This window comes from Aotus nancymaae, unplaced genomic scaffold, assembly GCF_030222135.1.
Source record: "Aotus nancymaae isolate 86718 unplaced genomic scaffold, 86718_ANA_hifiasm-v0.15.2.pri h1tg000067l, whole genome shotgun sequence".
Taxonomy (NCBI): domain Eukaryota; kingdom Metazoa; phylum Chordata; class Mammalia; order Primates; family Aotidae; genus Aotus; species Aotus nancymaae.
The window spans coordinates 11,804,885-11,830,237 of record NW_026988482.1 but is presented as its reverse complement, the minus strand read 5'-3'; the positions used below and the strand labels follow the sequence as shown (position 1 = coordinate 11,830,237).

Genomic DNA, 25,353 nt, shown 5'->3' with positions numbered 1-25,353 from the left:
AGGTAAGGAAGGCTAAGGGCCACTCACTTGCCTTTTCTGGACCTCAATTTATTCAACTGGAAAATAAATGTTTGTGTATGTTACTGCAGTGACTTTAAAATATGCTAACAAATTCTTTGTTACTCCTCCATCCAAGAGGTGGAGCTGAATTCCCCAACTCTTGAGAATGGGTTGGACTTAGAGAATCATTTCTAACCAGTAGAATACTGCAGAAGTAATAATATATCACTTTTGAGGCTAGGTCATAAAGGGCATTTTGGCCTTTCCCTCTTGGATTACTTGCTCTGGGGTAAGCCAGCTGATGTGTCATGTGGATACTAAAGCATCCCTATAGGGAGGTTCATATTGCAAGAAACTGGGACTTCCTACCAGCTTCCATATACCTGCCCTTGGCATAGAGCTGTCAGATGACCACAGCTCTGGCCAACAATTTTACAGTCTCTTCAATTAGAAGCTGAGCAAGAACCATCCAGCTAAGTCTCTCCCAAATTTCTGACCCACATATACTGTGAGGTAATAAATATTTGATGTTTTAAGCTTCTATAGTGTAATTTATTAATAGCAATAAAATAAACATAGCTTTTTTTCCTACTTCTTACTTTTTCAGAGACTATGATATTTTTTGTAGTCTCCAACCCTTAGATTAATATGAAACTGTACTAAATCTTTCATACCTACCTAAAGTTTTCAGGTACGAAAGATTGGACCATGTACTCTGAAAAGTACTCCAGGATTTTGCAGGTTAAGGAATTTCTCACAGACCTCTTCATTTCCTCCACGTCTCTTATAATAAACAACTAACAACAATAATAATACCACTACCAAGCATGTGCTTTACGCATTTTTGAGACGAACATTTATTATATAATTTTACTTTTACAACAATCCAATGAGGTAGTTATTATATTATTCCCGTTTTGTATATGAGGAAACTGAGAACCTGATAGCAAAAGTATGCTATTGAAAGTCACAAAGTCAGTACAACTAGTATTCCAATTTATGTCTTCTGACTCCAGTTTAACCTATCAAGAGCATAATAGAAATGACCAACCATTCCTGACACTCACTGCACATTATAGCTATAATGGTCTGATATTGGCAAAGTTTTTACACATTTCACTTCTCTTTTACATTATTGATATTTGGAAACCAGTGAAGAATATTTTTCTCTTTTCTCTTTTGGTTCTACTTTGAAGTCATTTGTCTTTGCCCAAAACAAAACCATTCTATCATGAACACTTTGTCCTGTTTAAGATGGCTGATCGTATGGATGTAATAAATACTAGAGTTATGGACTCTTTGGACTACCCAGATCAGTCACTACACTGATTCTTTCTTTCATTTTATTATCTTTATTTTGTCATATTTTATGTAATTTAATAAGATAGGAAAATAAATGATTCAGTTCCAGTATTTTGCAATTAGTTTTAAGTTTTGTACATTAAGAAAAGGATTATTTACAATATTAGGAGTTCTTTTACCTTTTAAATATATATTTATAATATAACATCATGTATTTCTCATTGAAACATATGCAAACTTAAGATAGTTATCCTATATAAAAGCACATATCTAGATCAATATGGGAGATTCAGTAGACTGAGATGGACCCCAGGTATGTATAATTTTTTAAAAGATAATATTTAATTCTAGTTAAGAACCACTTGCTCAAGGTATTTCAAAACACAATGCTAAATGATAAGTTAATTGCAAACATGTGACAGAGTTTTTGACAATAGAAAATTAATAAGTTATATATGTCTTTGAGTCTTAAATAAATTTATATTCGATTTTTTTAAAATAAAGCAATGAAGTATTAAAATTCCCATTACCTGGGTGAGATAAGTTAAAAACAGCTCATGATCTGATTTCAAAGTTTATTTTGAATTTTTCTTCCTTCTTCCCATGAGTTCGTTTCAAAGAGTCATTTTTTTTCATTTAAATATTTTGAAATCATTAAACTCTTCAAGAGAAAAACTTTGTGAATTATTTTCTAAGGGATTTTGAGTGCATCAGTAATCTCCTTGCTATACTAAGAAATGATAGGTTTTTTTTTTGTTCAACATTACAAACTTAATAACATAGACCAAGACTCATTAACCATTAATATTTGCCAACCCAAAGAGAGCTTTTTTCCATGATCTAATATTCCATATACATTAGAGAAGTCATATAAAAATTCAGATGTTTAATACAAACAGAGAATCCAAATGTATAGAGAGCAGATGCACAGATATCACAGACTTCATCATACTCACACTAGTTCTTGTCTCTTCCTTCATCTGAGCTTTAGCGTGTTCATTTTGAATACCCTATTTAGCTCTTCAGATAAATGGATCAAGGTATGCTTTCTAATGACTGTGTTACATGCTCTGCTGTGTGCTAAATGTCTTCAATTCTTCTGCGGCTCCTTGGATATCCAAAATGGAATGGCTCATGTGCAGATAGTTTGACCATCACATTCTTAGGGAACTAACAAAAGCTCCTGAATGGAAAGTAACCAAATACAATCACTTTCAAATTTTTAAGCATGCTTTTTCTTAGCCAGAAGCTGTGATTATGATTATTATGCATTCCTTCAACAATTTTTCTTTGGGGAACACTTACAAAAAGTCTGCTCTTCTGCATGCTGTTTTATCTTGATACCTTGGCAAACTGAGGTGGAGCGCTCGTAGCAAAGTCTTTTTTTTTTTTCCATTATCAAAGTATGTGACATATCTCTTACCTCTTCTGGCTTCCTCCATATGTTATTCTCATCACAGTTGTAGACAAAGACAATGCTATGTGTTCACCAAGTTCATTTCATTTTTTCTCTTTTGAGAAATAGGAAGACTACATTTTCTAGTCATTTTTATAATTATATCAGGACCTCAGTCTGGCTAATGAATGTAAGTGAAAGTAATGAGTGTCATATTTCAGTTGAAGCATAGAACAACAGGAAGCCACACATTTCAGATGGCAAAACATAAAAAAAGTAAGCTCCTATGATGGACATATAGCATAAACAAGAAATAAATCTTGTTAGATGAAACTACTGAAATATTGGGGTTCTTTGTTAGCACGGCATAGCATATCTTATTCTGATTAAGATACATGATGACTACAGCAATCTCACCAGGTTCAAAATATCACTGATTGATACTTCATATATTATAAATACATTCCACTAATCATTATTAAGTATTTCCTTGAGCTGAGGCAACTTCAAGGGCTAAACATGCCCTACTTTTTCATCTATTGCCTGCAAACACCTTGTTAAGAGGATGATTTGTAGTCCTTGGCTGGAGAAAATCAGAGCCTACAAGGGTAAAAGAGGAGTTAAAGAGAGGTAAAAATTAATGGTTCTTGCTTTTTGTGCATTAGAATCACCTGGGAAAGTTATTCCACGTGCGGATCCACCTACATCAGAGATCCTCATTTAGTTAATCTTGGATGGAGTCAAGAAATATGCATTTTAATATGATCTCCAAATGGTTCCAATGTGGATACATTGAGGAATGCACTTCAGGAAGGCTTGGGCATTCCTGAAGTAATTGAGGCTCTGTTCCCTTACAATCTGGACAATAATACAGAAAATACGGGAAGGGTTTGAAAGAGTTCTTTCATAGGTAGTAGTTTTCCAAGCTTGACTCATGAAATGCCTTATTTAATTATCAAGGGCATGATATGAAAATACAGATTTCTAGACAATGCCCAGCACCTAATGAATTGGTCTCTCTGGGGAAGGGCCCGCCCTGGGACCTTCATTGTAAGATGTCCCTCAAGTTACTCCTAGATGCATAAAAGTTTTAAACCAATGCCATATAAATTTCGTATCCTTCTGTGCATATCTTTATGATTGTTCAATTTATTATTCATGACTTTTTCTGAACCGAAACATTAGTTTTCCCAACCACTTCAAATTTTCAATCTGGGAGTGCATATATTGTTGCTAGATTTCTTAATAGTTATAGGAGAAGGTAACTCTGAAATTCAGTTTTCATTGTAGATGCTGAAAGATAAAATTTGTTTTTCAAGGTAAATGGTGAATATATTTTTATTTTCCACCAGGAAAAATACAAATAATTTATTTTAAAGGAAAAATTATAGCATTATCATAGAATCTAGAGGACACCAAAAAATTCTACCTTTTAAATGTTTTAAGAAAGTTTGTAACATTTAAAAATGAAGCTATAAAAATTATAATATGACAAGGCCAGATGATATATCAGACCCTTAATATAAAATCTAATTAGCTGTGTGTGGGTTTATATTAACTGCTTTTTTTATTTGAATGTTTTTATGACCCAGATTAAATAATTCCATCAAGGTAGCTTTGTAATAGAATTACTTCCCCTTCAATCTTACATGGATGGTTCTAGAATTGGTACTGGATCAAGTGTCAGAATCTGGGTTACAGACTCAACTCTATTGCTAATTGACTGAGTGTCACTAGGAAAGTCACGTAACCTGGGTAATATGTTCCTATTCTATACTGCTTTTGGACATTTTATGAGACTTTAAAAAAGGTGAGGCATATGAAATAAATGTACAATATATCATTTAATGCCCACAACACCCAACGAGGTTAATAATAGTATCTTTATTGTAACTAGCAGGAGATTGAGGCTCAGAGAGATCATGTTCAAACAGATAGGAGAGAAGTAAGACTCACATCCATCTCTACTTGACTTAAAACTCACGCAACTAAGTAGACAGTATTTCTTAGTCAATGATATATCCATTTACCCTACAATCTTGTAATTTCTCTTATGGATAAGCATGGCCCATGGAAAAATTTTCTTTCTTATTATAATTTGTCTCATTGAAATGTATGGTACTGAATATCACATTTAACTGTGGCATGTCAGGTCAAGAAGTAATAACATAACGTCTGAGTTTTTCTCCATACAGTAGAAGTATAGTCCATTATTTTTTTGACCCCTACATAGCTAATTCTGAACTAAGACTTTTCACTGCTTCCACTACACTTGTGTTGTCAAAGGCAATTGATACTTACCAAAATGTAGTTCTGAGAGCACCAAAATTATCTAGCTACTTACATAATATGAGCTTATGTTTAATTTTCCATGCCTCTGCCATTATTTTTCTTCACTAAGAAAATAATTTGTAAGTGAAAAATGTAATTTCTCATATTTTTTTCCAAAGATATTTTACATTTGAGATGCTGTGTTAATACTGATAGTTGGTAGGAGAATCTTCTCCCTCCTTGAGCTTTGGAGCCACCTACATTACCCATTATTAACACATTTGGAGAGAAACTGCTGTCTGTCTCCCAAGTTAAGGTCCCTGAATATACATCAAGGATGGATTACTCTTCACAAGAAGGGATATAATTGAGGACAAGGCCTTTGGGTTGTGCTAAGTTATTTTCTGCTGGATATTTAGTTAGAGTGGCCAGTCATTTTCTAATTACAACTTTCATTGTGAGCCACATTTTCTCTAGAGGAGCCTTGCTCCCCCATGTTTGGAGTAGGAATCTTCTAGTTTTTTGTTTCAACAGAGAAAGGATCTTCTGAGTACCTTTTCAAGAGGGTTAGTGGGATGAAACTGCTTTCTTTCTTTCTCCGCTGCCCATTCACTGTTACTGACTGGGAGTCCCTGACATTCATTGGGCCACAACTCACTAACAGCCACAGCTAATGTATTAAAGGTGACTTCTCATGTAAGGTGTGGTGTCTTGCTCTTTTGGTTCTGCTCCTGTTCAGGAGTAGCAGACTTCATGGTTCTTATTTTCTGATAGCAAACTTAACAGGAAAGAAACCTCTAAAGAGTAAATGGAAGGCACTCTATTTTCCAGATTTTTTGTTTTCTAATGGAGGATTAGGTCAAATCAGCTCAACTGTAACAGCCCAGATGTCTTCAATTGGAGGAGAGAATAAACATTCTTCACTATGCCCTTAGAGCCAATCTGTGTCTCCCAGTTCCAGTATTTCCAGGGACACTTAAATCCCATTTGGATATATGTTCTTTGGCTATATACTTGAGTTATGAAATTACAAACTAGTTGCCCTCTGGCTGACTATGACCCACATATATCTTTTGTTTGGCTCTTTGTTTCTTCCTTCTTAAGTTTAAGCCATCTCATACTTGACATGATACATAAAAATCTGGATTTTTTAAGATTCTCTTGAAAAGAAATGGGCAATATGGCAATATTGGGGCTCAATTAGTGGCAACAATCAAATGGAACTGAGTAGAAGTTGCTTTTTTTTTTTTTTTTTTTTTGATGCAGTCTTGCTCTTCTGCCCAGGCTGGAGTGCACTGGCAAGATCTTGGCTCACTGCAACCTCCACCTCCCAGGTTCAAGTGGTTCTCATGCCTCATCTTCCTGAGTAGCTGGGTTACAGGCACCCACCATGATGCCTGGCTAATTTTTGTATTTTTGTAGACACAGGGTTTTGCCATGTTGGCCCGGCTGCTCTTGAATTCCTGACCTCAGGTTATCTGCCCACCTTGACCTCCCAAAGTGCTGGGATTACAGGCATGAGCCACCACGTCTGGCCTGAAGCTGCCCCTTTTTAAGAAATATGTGTTCTTCAGTTATTTAGAGGCCCAATGATCTATGTGACTTGAAGATCAAATGTCAGGTGCCTTTTATGAGTTGGTGAAAATGTTTACAGAGAAGAAATAACTCTGTGTCTATGTCCCTATTCACATCAGTTCTAGATGGAAAGCTTGTATAATATGCTGATATCTGGCCACATTTTCTTTTTTCTTACCTTCTGATCCTTGTAGGCACTTGAATTTACTATCCCTTCTCAGAAGCCTGAATGGGAAGAAGGCACCGATCTCTTCCCCACATCACTTACAATAGTGAATTTTTCATCTGTCAGCTCTAAAAATATGAGATTCTTGTAAACTTCTATTTTATTTAAATCATGTTCTCGCTCTCTTTGGGTTATTTTCCACATCTCTCCCATTACATGTCATAAAGAAACAAAAAAGTCACCTTAGTCTTTCTGGTACCTAAACCAAATCTCAATTTCCTGAAATGGAATACTCTCCAGATAAGAATACAACAAGCATAGAAAGTAGAAGGGTGAGAGAGATGTAAAAATTTGTTAGTACAAATAAAATGACGTAAAAATATAATTTTATTGATGCCAACAATGTTAGGCAGTTTAGAGAACACTAGTTTACAGTGAGACAGAGAACACCATGGATCCCTGGGTGGGTATGTTTGGTTCTTTGAGAAAAAAATGTGCTGTAGGTTTTCTGTTGATCTTAGTCCTACAGCTTCCACCAGAACCAGCTCCTGTCTATTCTGCTTCCTGGGAATGCATACACCCTGTAAGTATCATAGCCCAAGTACACCTGACTGACTTATAACATGAGGTTGATCCACACACTGAAAAGAAACACATTTAAATTCTTAGCTCAGTTTTAAAACATTGGACAAGAGAGAGGATCAGACTTTAGGCAACTTTCACATACTGACCTTCTAGGGCCCAAGAAGAGTGTGCTCTTCTGAGGCCATTAGAGGCAATAATTCTGGATTCAGGTCCTTCAGGTCTTTTGTCTCCTAGAAATAAATGGTTTTTAAAAATCAATAAAGGGGACAGAAATCTGACAGTCCATTAGATGATAAAAATGTCAGGTTTTCCCACAGGTTCATGACATACAGAGGGTTGGTAGAGAGAGTAGCCACCACCCACCACACACAGTAATTATAGGATGTAAAAGTCATTGTTATTGGATAAGTCTGTGAAATGGTGAAGAGCAAGGGCTGAGATCTGGGGAGCAGGGGGTTCCAATCTGGTGCCATTTTGTATCCACTGAGTTTCTGACTCTTGGGGAACAGGCTTACAGAGGTGTGTCTCCCACTGGGGCTGGTTATGAATCTCTGCCCGGCTCTTGTTCCTAAGGTGATTCTCTCCTTCGCAGTAGGTGACACAACAGCGGCAGGTGGCAGAGGACTTCCCTCGGTCCTTGGACATTGTGCTTGGGGCTGGAGGGGTACCTGCAGCCCTTTCTGAGCTCTGAAGTTCTGGGGGCTCTTTCAAACGACTTCTCCTCCTTTGAACGTGGTCCAGACTGATGTCAGACTGGGAAGAGCAGCTCTCATTCCAGCCAGAACTGGCACTCAGACTTCTCAGGGGAAGAGCCAACCGCAAAGCTTTCCAGAATTTAGAGCCAGAATGTTTGGACTTTTCTCCCTTCCAGCTCACAAAAGACACAGACTCCTTAAGCTGAAGAATGCCTGGGTGCGGATGCTCAAGGGGACGGTATTCAACCACAATGAGCTTGGTGGCAATGGAATTCTGGCACATGACACCCAGTTTAAACTCCAGCATGCTGATGCTTTTTTCTGTCACATAGTCAGGGCTCAGGACAACAATCATCCTTCTGCTTCTCTGAATGAAATCAAAAACTGCTTCCACTGTATCTATAGGAAAATGGAAAGATAGGATAATGTATAATGAAAACATATACATTCCAGTTCATTATTTTCTATCCTCCAGAGGACAGGCAATAAACAAACACTTGAGATTACAGGATCTCAGTGCTGAATAATTTACCCAGTCAAAAAATCTACACCACTCTTACCAATAGTTGGATTTACAACCTTTAAGGATGTTAGTTGAGCTCACATTGTGGTAGTCTCCTTCTTGAATAGGTCTTTCTTAAAACAAACACACACACACACACACACACACACACACGCACACACACACACACAGTGGGCAATTAAGTAACTCCCCTGAAAATATTAGCCACCCTCAAAGGCAAGTCATCTCAGCTCTGTTTACAAATTATTTCTTGTTTTGAACTCTTCTTCCTTGTGCAACTTTTATCTGGTGATCAGATCTTGCATCTTTAAACGTTTAAAATACTTGACAACTATTTTTATGTCACTGTATTTTCTTCTTATGTCTGTATTAAATATATTCAGGATATTTTTCTTATTCTATAAATGACATGGTCTCATGTCTTCTTCACGCCTTTACCATTTTCCTCTGGATAATGTTCAGTGTATAGATGTGTCTCCCAAGAGTAGCATTATGAACAGGAGTGAACATAATGCTGCTGACATAGTCTGATCAGCAAAGAACCGTAGGAACTGCCACCTCCTAAGATGCTCAGTTATATCCTTTAATACTTTACATTTTTGGACACAACATCAGACCATTCATAGTAGTTTGTAGTATTTATCTTGTCAATTAAATTCTTTCTCTCTCTCTGTGTGTATGTGTGTGCATGTATGTGTGTTTGTGTCAAGAATTGGCATTAAAGGGACAAAAACAATGGCAGTGGGTAAGAATTAGTCAAGTAGTGAAGACTTCTGGCAAACCATTCACTTCCAATGTTACCAAGGTGGATTTGGACAGATTTCCAAGGGTAAGTTCTTCAAATAAACATGATGCTTAACCCGCTGTGAGATTCAGGAGCTTGGAACATACCATGTTACAAAGGAAAAAAATTCAAAATTGTAAATCATAGCCATTTATAACTTTGAAACATGTGCCAGAGACACACTGTGAGGGTGAACACCTCTGCTTTTGGTCCAGGGATGAAACAGTAATCGAGAGACTTTTCAGCCTGTGGAGACAGACTGAAAGTTTGCATTGGTCATTATGAATTTGACAGGGAATGAGGGAGCTGTGCTCTTACAGATTATTGTGTGGTTTTATTTGTATTTTTTCAATCAGTGGATTTAACAAGATTTCAAAACAAGAAATAATTTGTAAACAGAGCTGAGATGACTTGCTTTTGAGGGTGGCTAATATTTTCAGGGTAGTTAATTGCCCACTGTATGTGTGTTGTGTGTGTGTGTGTGTGTCTGTTTTAAGAAAGACCTATTGAATTTGAAGAGAAATTGGAGAGACATGTGCTCAAGTTTTGAGAACTTTTGATTGGTTTAACCAAGAATGCAAAAATGTTTTTATTTCATTCTTAAGAGATAAATTTAAATTCTCACTTATTATTAAAATCCTTGTGTGCGTAGGAGTCTGTGCACGTGTACACGTGTTTCAGTAAGTCCTCAGCCTCCTCCAGTCCTACTCAGAATCTTATGAGGCTGCCTCCCATAAATCAGAGAATATGGAAGTGGGAAGTCTACTGCTTCTCTCAGCTCATGAGAAATGTGAAATAACCTTAAGGCAACATGGCTAGCTTGTCAAGAAAATTGATGCAAACTGTGTGTGTGTGTGTATGTGTGTGTGTGTGTGTGTGTGTGTGTGTATGTTTCACTTCAAAATAGTCACCTTAGGAAAACGTACATTTTTGCCAATAGGAATATCATCTTTTAAAATACAACACTGTTCCAGATCTTAAAAAATGTCTTTTGAGTCTGTTGTTCTTTTATTTTTCCTATTGATACTCTGTCCAGAAAGTAAGAAAGTTTAGATTTGAAAGAGGACAATGCTAAATGCAGATATGAGTGGTGGAATTTTAGACATTGAGGAACAAATGTAGAAGATGCTTCTCAGAAAAGTCTTGGGCTATACGGAGGGATCTTCACTTGATACTGTAAAGGAAGCTGCATGCTTTATGGCAAATTCTTCTTAATATCTTCCATGTTGTTAAAACTTCATATTTGAGGATAGGGGTTGTTATGTTTTAATGCTAAGGTTTACTTGGAGAAGTAGTAATTTAACTCATTTATTCCAGTTAGTTAAAAAAAATGAGGTATGGCCATATAATAATGAGATTAGTTTTCTTGTGTGGTACTAAATTGGGTTTGAAGTTATGTTGTATGATTAAGAACTCTTCAATACACAAAAATACTCTTGTCTGTAAAAGTCATAATTTTCATGGAGTTCACTTAGAAGAAAACTAGGACTGCAATTTTATTTTCCTCTGGCTGAGTTATTAGTAGATAAAAGAAAAGCAAACCTCTGTCTCTTTCATTTTCTCTCTTAAAACTTGAAGTATAGAAGAAAGGGAATACTTAACTGGAAGATGGATGTGGTCTCACATATTGCTTTCTCCATTTATCTCTGTTTTTATCTTAATACATTCTGAGTCTTAGTTCATCCATCTATAAAATGCATATGATTAGAGCAAACTTGTAGGGCTGATAAACAAATTAGATGCCTGTATGTAAATTTCTAACATACAGTAGACATTTGCATAAATCAATTTGATTAAATTATTATTGCTCATTGCCTAGTGAACACAATAGTAAAATTAAATATGGAGTAATGTTTGTTGAATCTGTAGTAATTATTAATGCTAACTAAAATATCATCTTAATATGTGGATTTATAAGAGTAATAAGGTGTAAAAGTTCGTCTATTCAGTTTTAAATAGCTGTAGATTAAAATTACTATTAAAACACTCAATCTCTTAACCCATTGCTAAGGTTACTTTATGTTCTTTGGGTAGAAACAGAGAAATAAGATAGATCAGTTGCTAAATGTGTCTCTCATACAATACTGTGCATTTACTCGCGTTAAAGAGCTACTGACATCAGTATATGATGGAAAAAATACCTTGAGAGTTTTAGGAAGATTAATCACAGCTGGGTAGATAATGTGCAAAATGCTGAAATTGAATCTGCCAAAGAGTCACCGGTACGTTCTAGGTCACTTAACATGCTCAGAGTTGGAAACAACTTCAGACTGAAAACCACTTATCCAATGCAAAAAACTCATATACAAAATCTCAATGAAAACCTATCAAATAACTGCTTGTATACTTCTGGTAATGGCAGACCTAGTTTCCAAAGACAGTGAATTCCATTCGTGTTGAACTCTGCTTTACAGCTATTTTCTAACTGAGTAGAAATCTGTTTCCTTGTAACTTCCATCCATTGATCCTAAGCCTATACCTTTGGGACTGGTTTGCAAGAGGAAAATTAAATCTTCAGTAGAAAAATTTTTACTAAGCTAACCAATTCTGAGGATGTTATAGGTCTCAATAAATATTCTTTGAACAAATGAACAAATAGGATTTTTTTTAAAGCAAAAAGGCATCTCTGCCACTATGGAATTATTAATTCAAAATATGTTTCCAAATAGTCATCATTGATTTATTCAAAAGTTGTGACAGAAATGCATCTTTGATTCAAATGATCATCAATTAACTAAACTCATGGCATTATTTTTATTTTATCTATTTCCAAAGCAACTACTGTGGGGTTGCATTAAAGCCTATCAGATGTAAAAGATTCCTGTAAGCTACCTAAGTTCCAAGTTGAATGTAAAGGAATAAACTTGTTTTTCTTTGTTTTAAAATAATCTCTTTCTCCCTTTTCTCTGTCTCTCTATATCTCTCCATCTTTCTGATGATCTTTCTGTCTCTCTGCACACACACACACACATAAACACATACAAACATAAACACATATACATCCACAAAATACGTCCTAGTATTCTAAAGCAATCCATTTTACTGAAGTAACTTTTACTTACATGTAAAGAAAATGTTCTTGACATGAAGTTTCCATTTTTTTCAGATTTATCTCAGAAAGAAACTTAGTAACATAACTTACTACATTTCTTTATAAGTACAATAATCAGTTCTTTCTGATTTCATCTATGAAATCAGATTTCATAATTTTGAATCCACTGTATGTGGATTACACAAGATGTGTGTTTAAACAACCAGATGCTGGATTTAAAGAGGAACATATCTGGGATTCATTCTGTTATTTTAAGTGTCACTTAGTCGTGTGTAAGGACAGCTTTGCCCTATGGGTAACAGCAACATTTTAAAAGTTATAAAATTGTCCTTAGTTTTGCAATAGACTATTTAAAAAAAAATAAAATTCTCCAATCAAACAATGCATGCAAAGATGTTGTGTCCAAAAATGTAAAGTATTAAAGGATATAACTGAGCATCTTAGGAGGTGGCAGTTCCTATGGTTCTTTGCTGATCAGATTCATAAATTTAGGGTGACACACAGTCACCCTAAATTTATCCCTATAGGGAGGTTTAGACCATTATTTTTTGCCTATAAAACCATAAACTGTGAATGAAGAATGGGGGAACTCTTTCTTTCTGGAGTACCCCTTGTTCTTTTTACCCTTTTCCTTATTTCTTTCATACATTTTTCAAAGATGAATACGAGAGACCCTGCTCATCACTGCTAGACTGCCTGGGACTTTCATTTATGAAAACAGATCAGTTCTGTTTTCATTTATGACCAAATGTGAAAATAAAGACATGAAACACATGCACAAAATAAAATTCAACGCTGAAAATAAATGGTTTATTTTTAACATACATAAATTTACAAATCAAATGAAAAATGAACAATACAAAAGTTTGTGAATGAAATAAAAAAGATAATCTCAAAATATTAAAACCTATGGAAAGAAAATAAGTAATTAACGAATGATGTTTTTGCTTCCCAATACAATGGAGTGATTTTTTATTAGAATCCTTGGGAATTATCTAAGTTACAATACAGAAGAGAATTAAATAAATTTTATATGATTTTGTAATTAGACACTCTATATATCACAGTTCTTTGTTAACCTGGGCATGGAAGGTCCCTACAGCATATGTCTAAAACCATTAAGTTTTTAAACAAATTTGATACATGCTTTGTTCTTGTTCTCTAAATTACAAGTATGTTTCCCCATTTCCCTCAAATGTTCTCTACTGGGCATCTTCTGGAACATAAAAAAAAATCTTGAAACAAATTCTCTTGCAATGATACATATCACTTAAACTCGATATGTTTTATATTATAGCATCTGTAAAAATTAAGTACCAAAGGCAGGAATATAAATAGAAAAAACATTAAGGCATTTCTAGGGGTGCCCAACAGCATTTGGGAAAAATATGGAATCCAAAAGTGCAAAAGGAATGCAGCATTGGCAAGAGAATGGTCCTTTGGTGATTAGACAATTCCCTGTTTGCCTAAAGCTTATGTAAGAATTGATATTCAAAGCTTATCTGGAATAAGCTCTTTTCTGGTCTAGCAAGTGAAAGGTTAATAGAGGGAGTCATTGTGGTTTCTAATAAGGAAAAACATTAATATGGCTTAAAAAAGTAGATCCAAGAATGATCTACGTTTCCACTGTTTTCATCCAAGCGAAGCTTTTTTCAATTTAAAATAATCAATAACACTTATATAGGGAAATGATTTATTATGGACTTCAATAGTGATGAAGGGCACTTAAATATAGAATATAATTTTAGATTTGCTCATCAGCATTCATGCTACTGGGATAAGGGCTTTCTTAAATTATGAATTATTGTGTTTCACAGGATACAAAGACTCATTTACAGGCATATTTGTTTCCTTTATCACTCAACAGTGCAAATAGTGGAGCACTGAGATTGACATAGCTTCGTTTCTAAATGTGTCTGCTGGGAATACAGTAGGAAATCAGTTAATGCCTGATTGCTGGCTACTGCTTAGCAGTGACCATGGAAGCTCTGTGCATAGCAGATTCCACTGCAACCCAGAAAAACTGTAGCAATAGTTATTTATATAAACTTAGGCAAGACAAGAACTATGACAACTACCACTCTGCGAGCTGTGAATTAACAAATAATATGTACAGAAAACACGGACACAAAAGTATTACAGTAAAAACATAATTTAAAAACTGGACAAGATTCCAGTGGTTTTTAATATTGTACCAATGGCTATTTAAAGTCATATACATATACATATACACACACAAATATGCATACATATAATTCATGTGCACGTGGATTTATATTCACACATATATGTAATGTATGTGTGTGGATATATATGTATATATAATTTGTGTTTGTGAAGATATAAGATATATATCTCATATATACATGTGTGTGTATATATATGTATAATCTACATGTAACATAGATATTTACCATTCTGTAAACTCTGTTCTTAGTTTTCCAAGTCTTAAAAACAGCAAAATATTACTGAAAACAAACAAAACAACTTGCATTGACAGTGACTTTTCATACTGACTTATCTGGAGCAAGTATATTTCCTGTACTAGTGAATAGATTACAGGAAATACAGTTAATTCTCTTAGAATATTCATGCCAAATGCAACTCTCAAGGTCACTAAGTCTGACCTCCACACTTTACAGTGGAGCAACAAAAACAAGTGAGGAAAAATTACTTTCCTGGTATTCACATTAGCAAGGCTAAGACTTAAAAGACAAATTGCCAAACATCCTTTTCTGTGTTCTTTTCGTGAGTCAGAAAAATGCCCTAAAAGACTTTTGCTGTTACCTCCCTCTCTATAGCACCATTAGGAGTTTTCTTTCAGACTGAACCAAGTATGGAGCCACTTGCAAACTCTAAATGACCAATGCGATATAAGCAGATAAGGAGAAGGAATGAAAAATGTGGGTTGACCTGCGGATAATCAGGAATTGACTGGAGCAAAAACAAAAATTAAGCAATATTTTTTCAAGTTTACATATATTACATCAATTACCTGAGAAGAGGGCAAGGGTGGTATAGTAGAAGAAAAGCCCTTTAAATCAATTAAAAGAAACATTTTCAGTTACACTGCTTTGTATCATTCTAAGTAGGTACCAGTCTTGCTGTGGTTATGTATTGCACAGCCGAATGAGCAAAAAAGTTCATTATCCTCAGCTAAAATAAAGGCGGTGATAATATTTTCAACGGACAAGTAAAAATAAGATAAAAAGAAAACTATACTCGGAAACTCATGACCCTGTCAACAGTGACTTATTTTAAAGGCATCTTTAAATTCATAGGAAAGGCTGCTCCATATGTTAAGATTTTAAAAAGAATGGAGACATAAGAACAGGGACAGATAATGTAGAAGGGGAAATTCGCATTGAACAAGTCTTTGCCTGCAAAGAACATAGTGGCATCAGAGAGACTGGTGACAGACTGTTGATAATATCATTCTAAACTTTAGTTTCGCCTGAGGAAGCAGAATAGTCAGACACACAGTCACCCTAAATTTATCCCTACAGGGAGGTTTAGACCATTATTTTTTGCCTATAAAACCATAAACTGTGAATGAAGAATGGGGGAACTCTTTCTTTCTGGAGTACCCCTTGTTCTTTTTACCCTTTTCCTTATTCCTTTCATACATTTTTCAAAGATGAATACGAGAGACCCTGCTCATCACTGCTAGACCGCCTGGGACTTCTCTTCACTGGCATGGCCACCTGCAGCTGCTTCCAGAACCTGCCCTGTGGATACTTGGATTTTTCCCCTTTCCATTTAATGACCGTGAGCACCGTCTTAGCCCTCTTCAGCTCTTTCACCTTCGTTTCCTTCACAGCTTTGTACTGTACTAAAATGACGTTGATGTTGCCCCGAGAGGCCATATTTTCTAGGCCAGCCTTGAGCTCCAGGAGGGCTTGGGTTCCCTGGAGCACGTAGTTGGGGCTTAGAACAACCAGGAGGCGTCTGCTTTTCTGAATGAAGCTCAAGGTCTCATCTGTGACAACTGGGAAAGAAAACAACCATGGGGATTAGTGTTGGCCAAAAACTCCCCAAAACCATGGGGCTTGAGGAGCAAATGAAGGGAACTTACGGTAAACTCAGCCTGAGAAGCAAATGAAAGGAACTTAGGGTGAACTTAGCCTGAGAGTTGAGATGAAACTTTTTGCCAGCAACAGTATGAACAACTTAATCCTTATACCTAGAAACTCTGTTCATTGAATACCACTGTCTTCAGGGAAAACAGAAACTATAAACACATATTTCCAAAAAGAATTCCAAACAGGCATGAAGCCAAAAGGTAGTGCATTGCTGTGACACCTTGATCTTCAAAAACGATACTTGAGACAGAAGGAATAGATGTGTTATACTGAAATCAGTTTCTTCAAAGTGTGTAGCATCATATAGTCCAGTCACATCAGCTCATGGGCCCTTTCTTTTCCAAAGAAACCCATGCATAAACTCTCTAGTACCAACAGACACTCAAAAATATATACATTATATAATTAAAATAATAGAATTTTATTTTTTGCTAGGACAAGACAACAAAGGTAGGGACCTTCATCTTCTGAGAGTCCCTCTCTATTGTTGGATACCTCTGACTCTAATATCACTATGTCATTGCAGTAGAAACTTAAAAAAAAGTCTAGCCACTGAATGGTATTTTGGCTGGTAACACATTCTCAGGTCAGCTTTCTACTTCTGTCTGCACTGGAGCCTAAATTAATCCCTGATCTTTCTCCTCAATCTCCTATTGTTACTATATAGCCACGTGTCTCGGCAGCTGCTAGATGTGTCTGCTTTCACTAACAGGCAAATGCTTTCTTGGAGGAAAAAAGATGAAAAAGCAGGAAAAACGGAAAACCAATGTAATTTTATTCTGCTGTCAAGGGCTCTGATTAATTCCTGTCACTAAATTCTTATAACCAATCCATCTCCTCACAGTTGCTTATCGAGGATTGCATAGTCCTTTACCTGTGGTTCAGATGGCTGCCAACTCTAGGTAACTTACCAGTGTTGTGGAAACTTACATCATGGCTGACTATACTGCCTTATGAAGTCATTTTGCCCCTTAATGTTCACAGGTTCAGAAATAGCAGAGAAAGATTTGCGATTAAAATCTAGCATGCACAGCCTGGAGGAGAATCCAGGAATGATTGTCTGCTTCAAGCAGTGGCACTGGAGGCTGAGCATGTGTAAGCATAGAGAGAGACTCAAGAGCCAGAGAAGACTGGCTAAGAGCAGCGGGAAGAATATAAAAGGATGCAAAAGATAACTAACAAAAACAAGATGGGAGAGTCATTCTGTAGAACTTGAATTCTTCAAAGAATTACCACCCCCTATTGGAGGGTCTTACCCAGTTCCATGGTAGACAAGTATTTGTTGAATGGCTGTATGAACAAATAAATGGGTGAATAAATGATTGGGGAAATTAAGTATTAAAATGAGTGGAATTTATCCTTTAAATGTATAATTAAGTCATAAGTTCCTAGAAAAATGATACTGAAAGAGATGTCTTACGATGGACTTTTGGATGATGATTGGGGAGATAAAATATCTGATCTGACTAATTCAAAATGAGAATAAAATTTCAAGTTTATCTCAATTATCCATGCAATATTTTAAAAATTTGTTAAATTATGAATGTAAACAGTATTTGAGGAATAAAATTGGTTTGTCATGCTTATGATTAGATACATTACATTCATTTCAACAGGACAAAGTTTAACAGTGGGTTTGGGAATATAATTTATATGTTTATTAAAAGACACAGTAGAAAAACTACTTTGTGTGTCCCTGTGTGGATCTAAAAAGGAGTTGTACTTTTATTTTAACACATTCAGCAATTTAAGCATTTCTTTTTTTTTTTTTTTTAACCTCCTACTTACACTGGCTCTTACAACATTTCTAAGTAACCCTCAAATGTATAAACTGACAGGAAGAAGAAACAGAACCAAAGAAAGGGGGAATCTGAGTAGCACTATTTCACTTGAAAAGTGAGGGGGGAAAAAGAGCAAATGCCATAGGAAAATATTGTAATTATTATGAGTGAATGACATAAGGACAAATTCTACACACAATCTTCTGCCACTCAGTTTCAGTAAAGCCAAGTAAACCCCTGTCTTTCTAAAAACAAAACCAACCCATTTTTTAAAAAAATTACTCAGTCTTGTAAAACAATTCTAGACAAACCAATGTAGATTAGCCTAAACCAAAAAATCTAAATGTGAATAAACAGGATGTTTAAGGCCACGGCCCTTTAATAGAACTCTAATCCACGGTGCCTCCACACTTTTCTGATATGCAGCTCTGAAAGATTACAAGGGAAAATATTTTAATACCATAAACTGAGTTGAATAGTACACATCTTCTAATGTAGTTTTATTTCTAGAGCAGTCTGTTATATCAAAAAGCATCTGACATTAAATATCCAAAGATGCTGTGCCATGACTCTCACCCATAAAGCAAAACTAATGATTCTTTCTGCCTTTCAAGGTAGTATCATTTGTACTCATCTGAAATACCTACTTCCCCCAGGCAGACTGTCTCGGTCAAAGATGCACAGCTTGTATCCAAATTCATTCTCCAAAACTCCACGGAGGGTCAGTAATACAAATTCTTCTTCTTCAGCATTTCTTGCATAGGATACATAAATATCATACTCCTTCCCATCTAGCAAAAGGAACATGGATACAATATAAATTAGGAAAATTACATAATACCATTACATTTTTCTCTGAAATCTAACTTCTGCATATAGACATTTACATTAAGTGACAGATTCCAGTACAATTTTCTACTTGCAACAAGTCTCCAGGCAAAACGACTATTTGAAGATGTAATTTTGAATGTTCTGTGATGTATCCTCAACTCTCATCTTACAGGCTGCTTTATAGTGGAAAAAGAGTGAAGTTTGCCCCATTCAACTGTAAATTAACAAAGCCAGAAGGTAAGTCATAGATGCTGGCAATTGATACTCTGCAGAAAATTTCAGCTTCCCATCCTAGCATATCACTCATTAATATATTAAAATTACAAACTGAGCAAAACTTTGTGAAACTGCCTGAATTATTTATACCTGAAAAGAACTAAAATTAAAAATATAATTAGATTTAATGGACCGATCTTTCACAAAGTTGCTTAATTATAAAAATCACATATCATTAAAAACCATTGATTCTGTGTTTCTTCCATAAGCCTAAGTGAATTAAAATCTTTATGGGGTGGACCTATGAATTTGTATGTTTAAATACTCTATTTTTTTCACTAGGGAAATTTGCATGAGACCTGTGCTTATATGTTAATGTGCACACGAATCACTTCTTCTAATAAGCTACACATGATGTTGCTGCTGGTTCACAGATCACCATCTGAGTATAAGAAGTGTGGATCAGCACTGTCCAAAACATCAGCCATGAGCCACGTGTCTGTTGCTCACTTAAAATGTGCCTGGTTTGAATTGAAATGTGCAATAAAGATAAAGTAGAATACCTTTTAAATTTTGAACATTTTTAGAACCAAAACGTTCTAAAATATCTCATTAACTTTTTAATATTAATTGCATGCTAAAAATAGTATCATAAATATATTTAGTCAGTTCATTATTTTTGCTTGTTTCTTTTTACTTTTACTAAAGTGGTCACTGGGTAATTTTAAGTTAGATAAGTGGCTTGAACTATATTTCTATTTGGACAGTGCTAATTTAGAATGACTCACTTACTAATCCAAGAAAAGAGAATAATAATCTTCTGAAAGATTTTTAATAGCAAGGGCTGAAATTAAAGGTAATCTGCTTAAATCTTCCAGTTAATCTAGGTTTTATCAAGTCAACATGTTTTTTTCCCCCCGACATATTTTCTAAAGATGACAGAAGAGGTTCATGTCATATTTCTGTTACTTACCTAAAATGGTTTCATCTGTTCCAAAATGAGCCCGGTAAAATAGGACCATCTCTAGCCAGTAAACATGGTAGACAACAATGAGAATCACCACTAGCAGGACTGTGGCTCCAAAACCACAAGCCAGTTCTACTGTGTATCTTGGAGCTGGCACTGGAATGAACAACGAAGAAAGAATTGATTTCTGTGTGGTGACCACAGTGACCCATCATCCTGGCAAATAGCTGGATAAGCCAAGCAACTTAGCTATGCACCTGCCTATGTATGAACAATCAGAGATAACACTGTAGAGTTAGTGTTAAAATACTTAGACTGTGTCATATTTATCTTTTTGTTTCCAGCACCTGGCAGAGGTGTTTTTTATCTGAATAGTCTTTGATAATATATAAATTAAAACAGAATTGTAACATCAGGTAGGGCTTAGAAGGTCACCTAGTTTAAGTCACAATTTGACACCTAAATCTCCTTTAAAATATTTTTGAAAATTATCATTCCATCCTCTGTCCATATCTTGGGATGGAGTTCTCATTGCTACCTGAAGAAATCCATGGTATTGGACAGTATTAACAAAGTTTTGATTGTTCATGCAGCTGATTTGAGTAAAAATCCTAATATTTTCCCATTAGTTTTAGTTTCATTCACTTATCTAGTGTAGTATGAAAGGAATTTTATTATCTTTCCTTTCTACTTGGAAATAAGCCTCAAAAATGTTATTTTCACTGTGCAGAAGCAGAGGACATCCACCAAATGCTGAATATGCCTGGTTCTAGAAGTTATCTCCTATGTTCACAGTTCTTCAGTACATATTCTAGAGATGAGCATGCAATAACTGGTTATGCAAAGATTTTGGCATTATCTACTTATTTTCTACATTATAGGCACCTTTGCAGTTTCTTTGGAAGTATCAGAAATAAAGTGAGGTAACTCCCAATTACTTAAACAACAGATACTAACTCATTAGTCCTATAGTCAAGGTCTGTCACACCAAATTACTAACCATGTTCCTTCCTTTCTCATTTACCATTGTGTCTTCACAAAAAAACATCAGAAAGATTTACTGTCATGCCTTTTTCTCCTGCTGTGACTTCTGGCTGAAAGTTCTCTTTCTAGTTTCCAAGTCCATGCTCAAATATCATTATTTTGTATAAGCTTTTGTAGAATAAAACTCTTATTGCAACCTGGCTCTGCCTTGTAGAAATTCTTACTCTTCCTTTTGTTTGTCATTCTATTACAGCATTACTGACTATATTGTAATTTGTCTACAGGCCAGCTTCTTCACACCCTCTCATTCCCAGGTAACTATACCTTTACAGTCTTTCAGGTAGAGATTATGTCTTTTTCATCCACCATATCCCTAGAACACCTAGTGTTTCAATGAAAATTTCCAGTTATAACACTTTACACTTCTGGGATATTTAGAAGCCTATTACTAGATTATGTTTCAGCCATTTTATTTAGTTTTTTTGTTAGCTTTTGATAATGAAGTCTAAGTGTTTGAAGGAGGAACAGTATATTTGCTGGATCTGAAGCAGGAGGGGCTTAAATTATGTATCAGTCAATCTGATTATTATTCATTGATATCTACCACTTGCCAGAAGCTTTTGGGGAATGGTAAATAAGACAGAAAGTGTCTCTCCCCTTTTGTGTCTAATATTTTAATTCAGAGAAGTAAATATATAAAGAAATAAATCAGCTGGTTAATTTTAAATAGTGGAATAAACCATGCTAATGTGAGGTGATTGAAGGGTGGGACTGGAGCAAGGGAGGTGTATTGCATAAGGTGGTGAGGGAAGGCTTCTGTGAGCACCTAGAACATTGCAGATGTTAAATATTTGCTGAGACACAGCTTAGAAGAATCTCATTCAAAGCTGGGATTGCTAGTAGAGGCTCCCTGACTCCAAAGTGCAGGGATCTCTGAACACCACCACGATGAAGCTCAATTATTGATCATACAACAGTGGAATAAAATCACTTTTATGAACCTTGAGAGCTTGTTTGGAGGTTCTAGCAGGGGGGCACAGCTACTTGTATACCCTTGGTCAAAGACCAGTCCCCCTCTATTAGGGATGGTCGTCCTCTTCCACTGAGCATGCAGCTTCAGGAAGGAGTCACATGGAGCGGTGAGGGAGGAAGGGGACACCAATTAATGGGGTGACAGATGTTGCAGCCAGGTCACCCTCGCATCCAGAAAATCACTTTTTAAAAAGGTATCTATTCAAAGCAGAAAATAGTAAGCAGCCTGGAGCTGAACCTGAAGTTCTCTTATTAAAGGACAAATCACAGGGTTTTGATTTTATTATCCTAAACTGGGGATATTAATCCTGCCACAGGTGTAGCCTGGGACTTAGCAGTGTAAAATTATCATCAGGTACTCTGGTACTCCTTCCATGAATAATGGTGACTTGAAATAAGAAAACTCCATCATAAATTTCAGAAGCTATGTTAGTGCAGTTGCTGAAAATTTACTAAGATCTATTTGAGTAGCTGGCATGAAAATCACTGTGTCCTTAGTATTTCTGAGGATGTTGTGTTAACAGTACAATAGGGTAATTTCCACTGTTATTTTTCTTATTTGCTCAGTTGTTTTGGCTCTCTCTGGATGAACATTTGCAATGAGGGGTGGAGGTTGTCGTCGGCTGCACTTACCTGAAATGGATTTTTTTAAAATGCCAGTAGGGAGTTTGCTTAATGACCAAGAGATCAATTACCCTCATAAATTTCCCTCTGCCCCATTTGTTTTACTACTGTCCATTTTATTTCTAATGGGGCATTTTAATTCTGTTTTGTGTCATACAATCACATGTGTCATATTTACAGATTGTATTTTGTAGAGCTAGCTTGATAAAAAGGAGTGAGTAATGCTACTTAATGAATTGAATTCTTAAAATAAATCATCTACCAAGCTGGATTTTCTAAATAGCTTAAGTCACATGCCAGAAGTTCTCTACAAGGCTTTCATGTAAAGCAGTGCTGGCTTACAGGGAAAGAGTACATTTGCTGACTGCCTAGCTAGACTGCCAGGTGTTTTAACAGAAAGATTTCACTCTGATGCAATCCCAGACTAAAGAATTTCCAATCAGAAGGACATGATGCAATATGACCAAACTGGACTCCTAAACTCCTTCCCTCATTAATTTTACTAATAATCTGATTCAGGATGTAGCCAAATTTAGCTACTTGCTTGTTGTTACTCCTTGAATCAGAATTTCCTCCATCTGTTTTTGTAGTTCGATGTAGATAACCGGCTTCAAAGCCCAAATTTCCTTTTTTAACCACCTTTGGTTAAAACAGGTCAACACCTTAGTTCTTGGTATTTTCTGTTTTGAGTTTTTGCTCTACAATCATGTTTCTCCCAGGAAATCTGAGTTATTTCCATCATCTTTACTATTTAAGTTGGAGCCTTGCTATCCATTTCACGTCCCAACTAAATGCCTACTGCTTGCACTTCCAAGTGTTCCCTGCCACAGAACCGATGGCTACTCTGTGCTAAATTGTTGGGACTGATTGATAATTTTTGGAACTGTGATAATGACCATTTTATTGAGTTGTAAACAGACTAATTGATAATTTTTGGAACTGTAGTAATGACCAATTTACTGAGTTGTAAACAAAGAGAATGCTTTATTAAAATTATGATAAAGCAGAGACCTTTGACTAAATTGACTACCAGACATTATTGAGTTGGCTACTATAGTGTGTTAAAACTTGCACATTTTGGACTTCAGCTTCTCTTCTTAGAGGAGTAACTAATACTGGACTAGCTCTCCTTCGATACCTAAAAAACAATTTGTAAAATGCTGGACAACTGGTAACACAGGAATGTGATCTGTGAGAGAAAAAACAAAAAATGGTAAACCCTCTGATCACTCCGGCTTTTTGACTAAAGGCACCTTTTAAACTGTGGCACAAAAAGGGGAAAGCCAAAAAAAGCAATGGTCATACTGAGCTAAGAAGACAGAAATTGGAGTTCAAGACTGCTGTTGAATCAAACTGCATTTACAGAGAAGAGAGCTATATAGAGATGGAACTCTAGAAATCTGCACAGGATTACCTTGAGTCTTTTGCCAAATACAAAGCTACACACATTTAGGGAAATACTTTTAAAGGTTAGGCAAAGAATAGCTGGGAACAGAACAACTCTAGGAGAACATGAAGGGCTGGGAGTTGAGTACAGCTCACTGAGAGTGAAGAGATTTTGTTTAATTCCCCAATATTAATTACAGACTCCAGGTATGACATGCTTTAGAAGTAGGTCCAATCTAATCCTAGAGAAAAGGCTACTTCAGACCTACTTTAACGAAGATAAGATGCTTTTTAAAAAGCAAGCAGTTATGCAAGTAAATTAATTTCCTGCTAGAACAAAACTTAACACTCTTAAAAAAATCAGAACTCAATATTGTAACATCCATAATATCTAGCATATGATTTTTAAAAAGCTAGATAAAAAGGTCCATATTAGCTAATAAATAGATAGCTAATCAAAACAGAACACTTGACAAAAATGGTGGAATTTATTTAATATTCAATTATTTAATATTCATTTATTTAATATTCAATACTTAAAAATGAGTATTCTAAATGTATTTGTTCAATTTTTTTAAAACCATGAACAGCAAATAGAAAATATCAATAGGGACCTTCCAATGAAGATATGGAAATTCAAAAGCTGAAAAACACAACTCTGAAATAAAGAAAATGCTATAGATTAGACATCACAAAGAAAATGGCCACTGTACATTGGAAACTACACAAACACAGAGAGGGGAGAAGGATGAAAAAGGAAGAAATAAAAGTAACGAGAAGTTCAGAGACCTGTGGGGCACTACCGATTGGATAGAAGTGGTCTATCCTAATTTTAATTGGAATACTTAAAGAAGAGAAAGAGTGAGGGGGGATGCCAGACATATCTGAAGAGAAAATGACTGAAAATTGTTCAAATTAAAGGAAAAACATAAACACATAGAAATGAGGAGTTTAATAAACTCTGAGAAACACACACACACACACATACACACAAATACACCACAGGCTATCATAATTTGATCGTTCAAAATCAATGAAGAAGAGATGATCTTAAAATCTGCCAAAGAAAAACATGTAACAAATACAGAAAGGGCACAAAAA

The 25,353-nt window shown here is 35.6% G+C and overlaps 1 protein-coding gene across 5 annotated transcripts in view; it reads right to left on the bottom strand.

Annotated features, from left to right (window-relative positions):
• Window positions 1-833: 833 nt before the first annotated feature.
• Window positions 834-25,353, bottom strand: part of IL1RAP (interleukin 1 receptor accessory protein) — a 153,850-nt gene continuing 129,330 nt past the window's right edge. For 3 of the 5 annotated variants that reach the window (XM_064366920.1, XM_064366921.1, XM_021671367.2), the window contains exons 9-11: window positions 20,233-20,382; window positions 18,860-19,003; window positions 834-8,389 (exon numbers count right to left, since the gene is read on the bottom strand). In XM_064366920.1, the coding sequence (XP_064222990.1) occupies window positions 7,671-8,389; window positions 18,860-19,003; window positions 20,233-20,382 (1,013 nt within the window). In that variant the 3' untranslated portion in view covers window positions 834-7,670. Of the gene's footprint in view, window positions 8,390-13,137; window positions 16,338-18,859; window positions 19,004-20,232; window positions 20,383-25,353 lie in introns of those variants that run through there. The other 2 variants (XM_064366922.1, XM_021671369.2) reach the window with 2 other exon arrangements.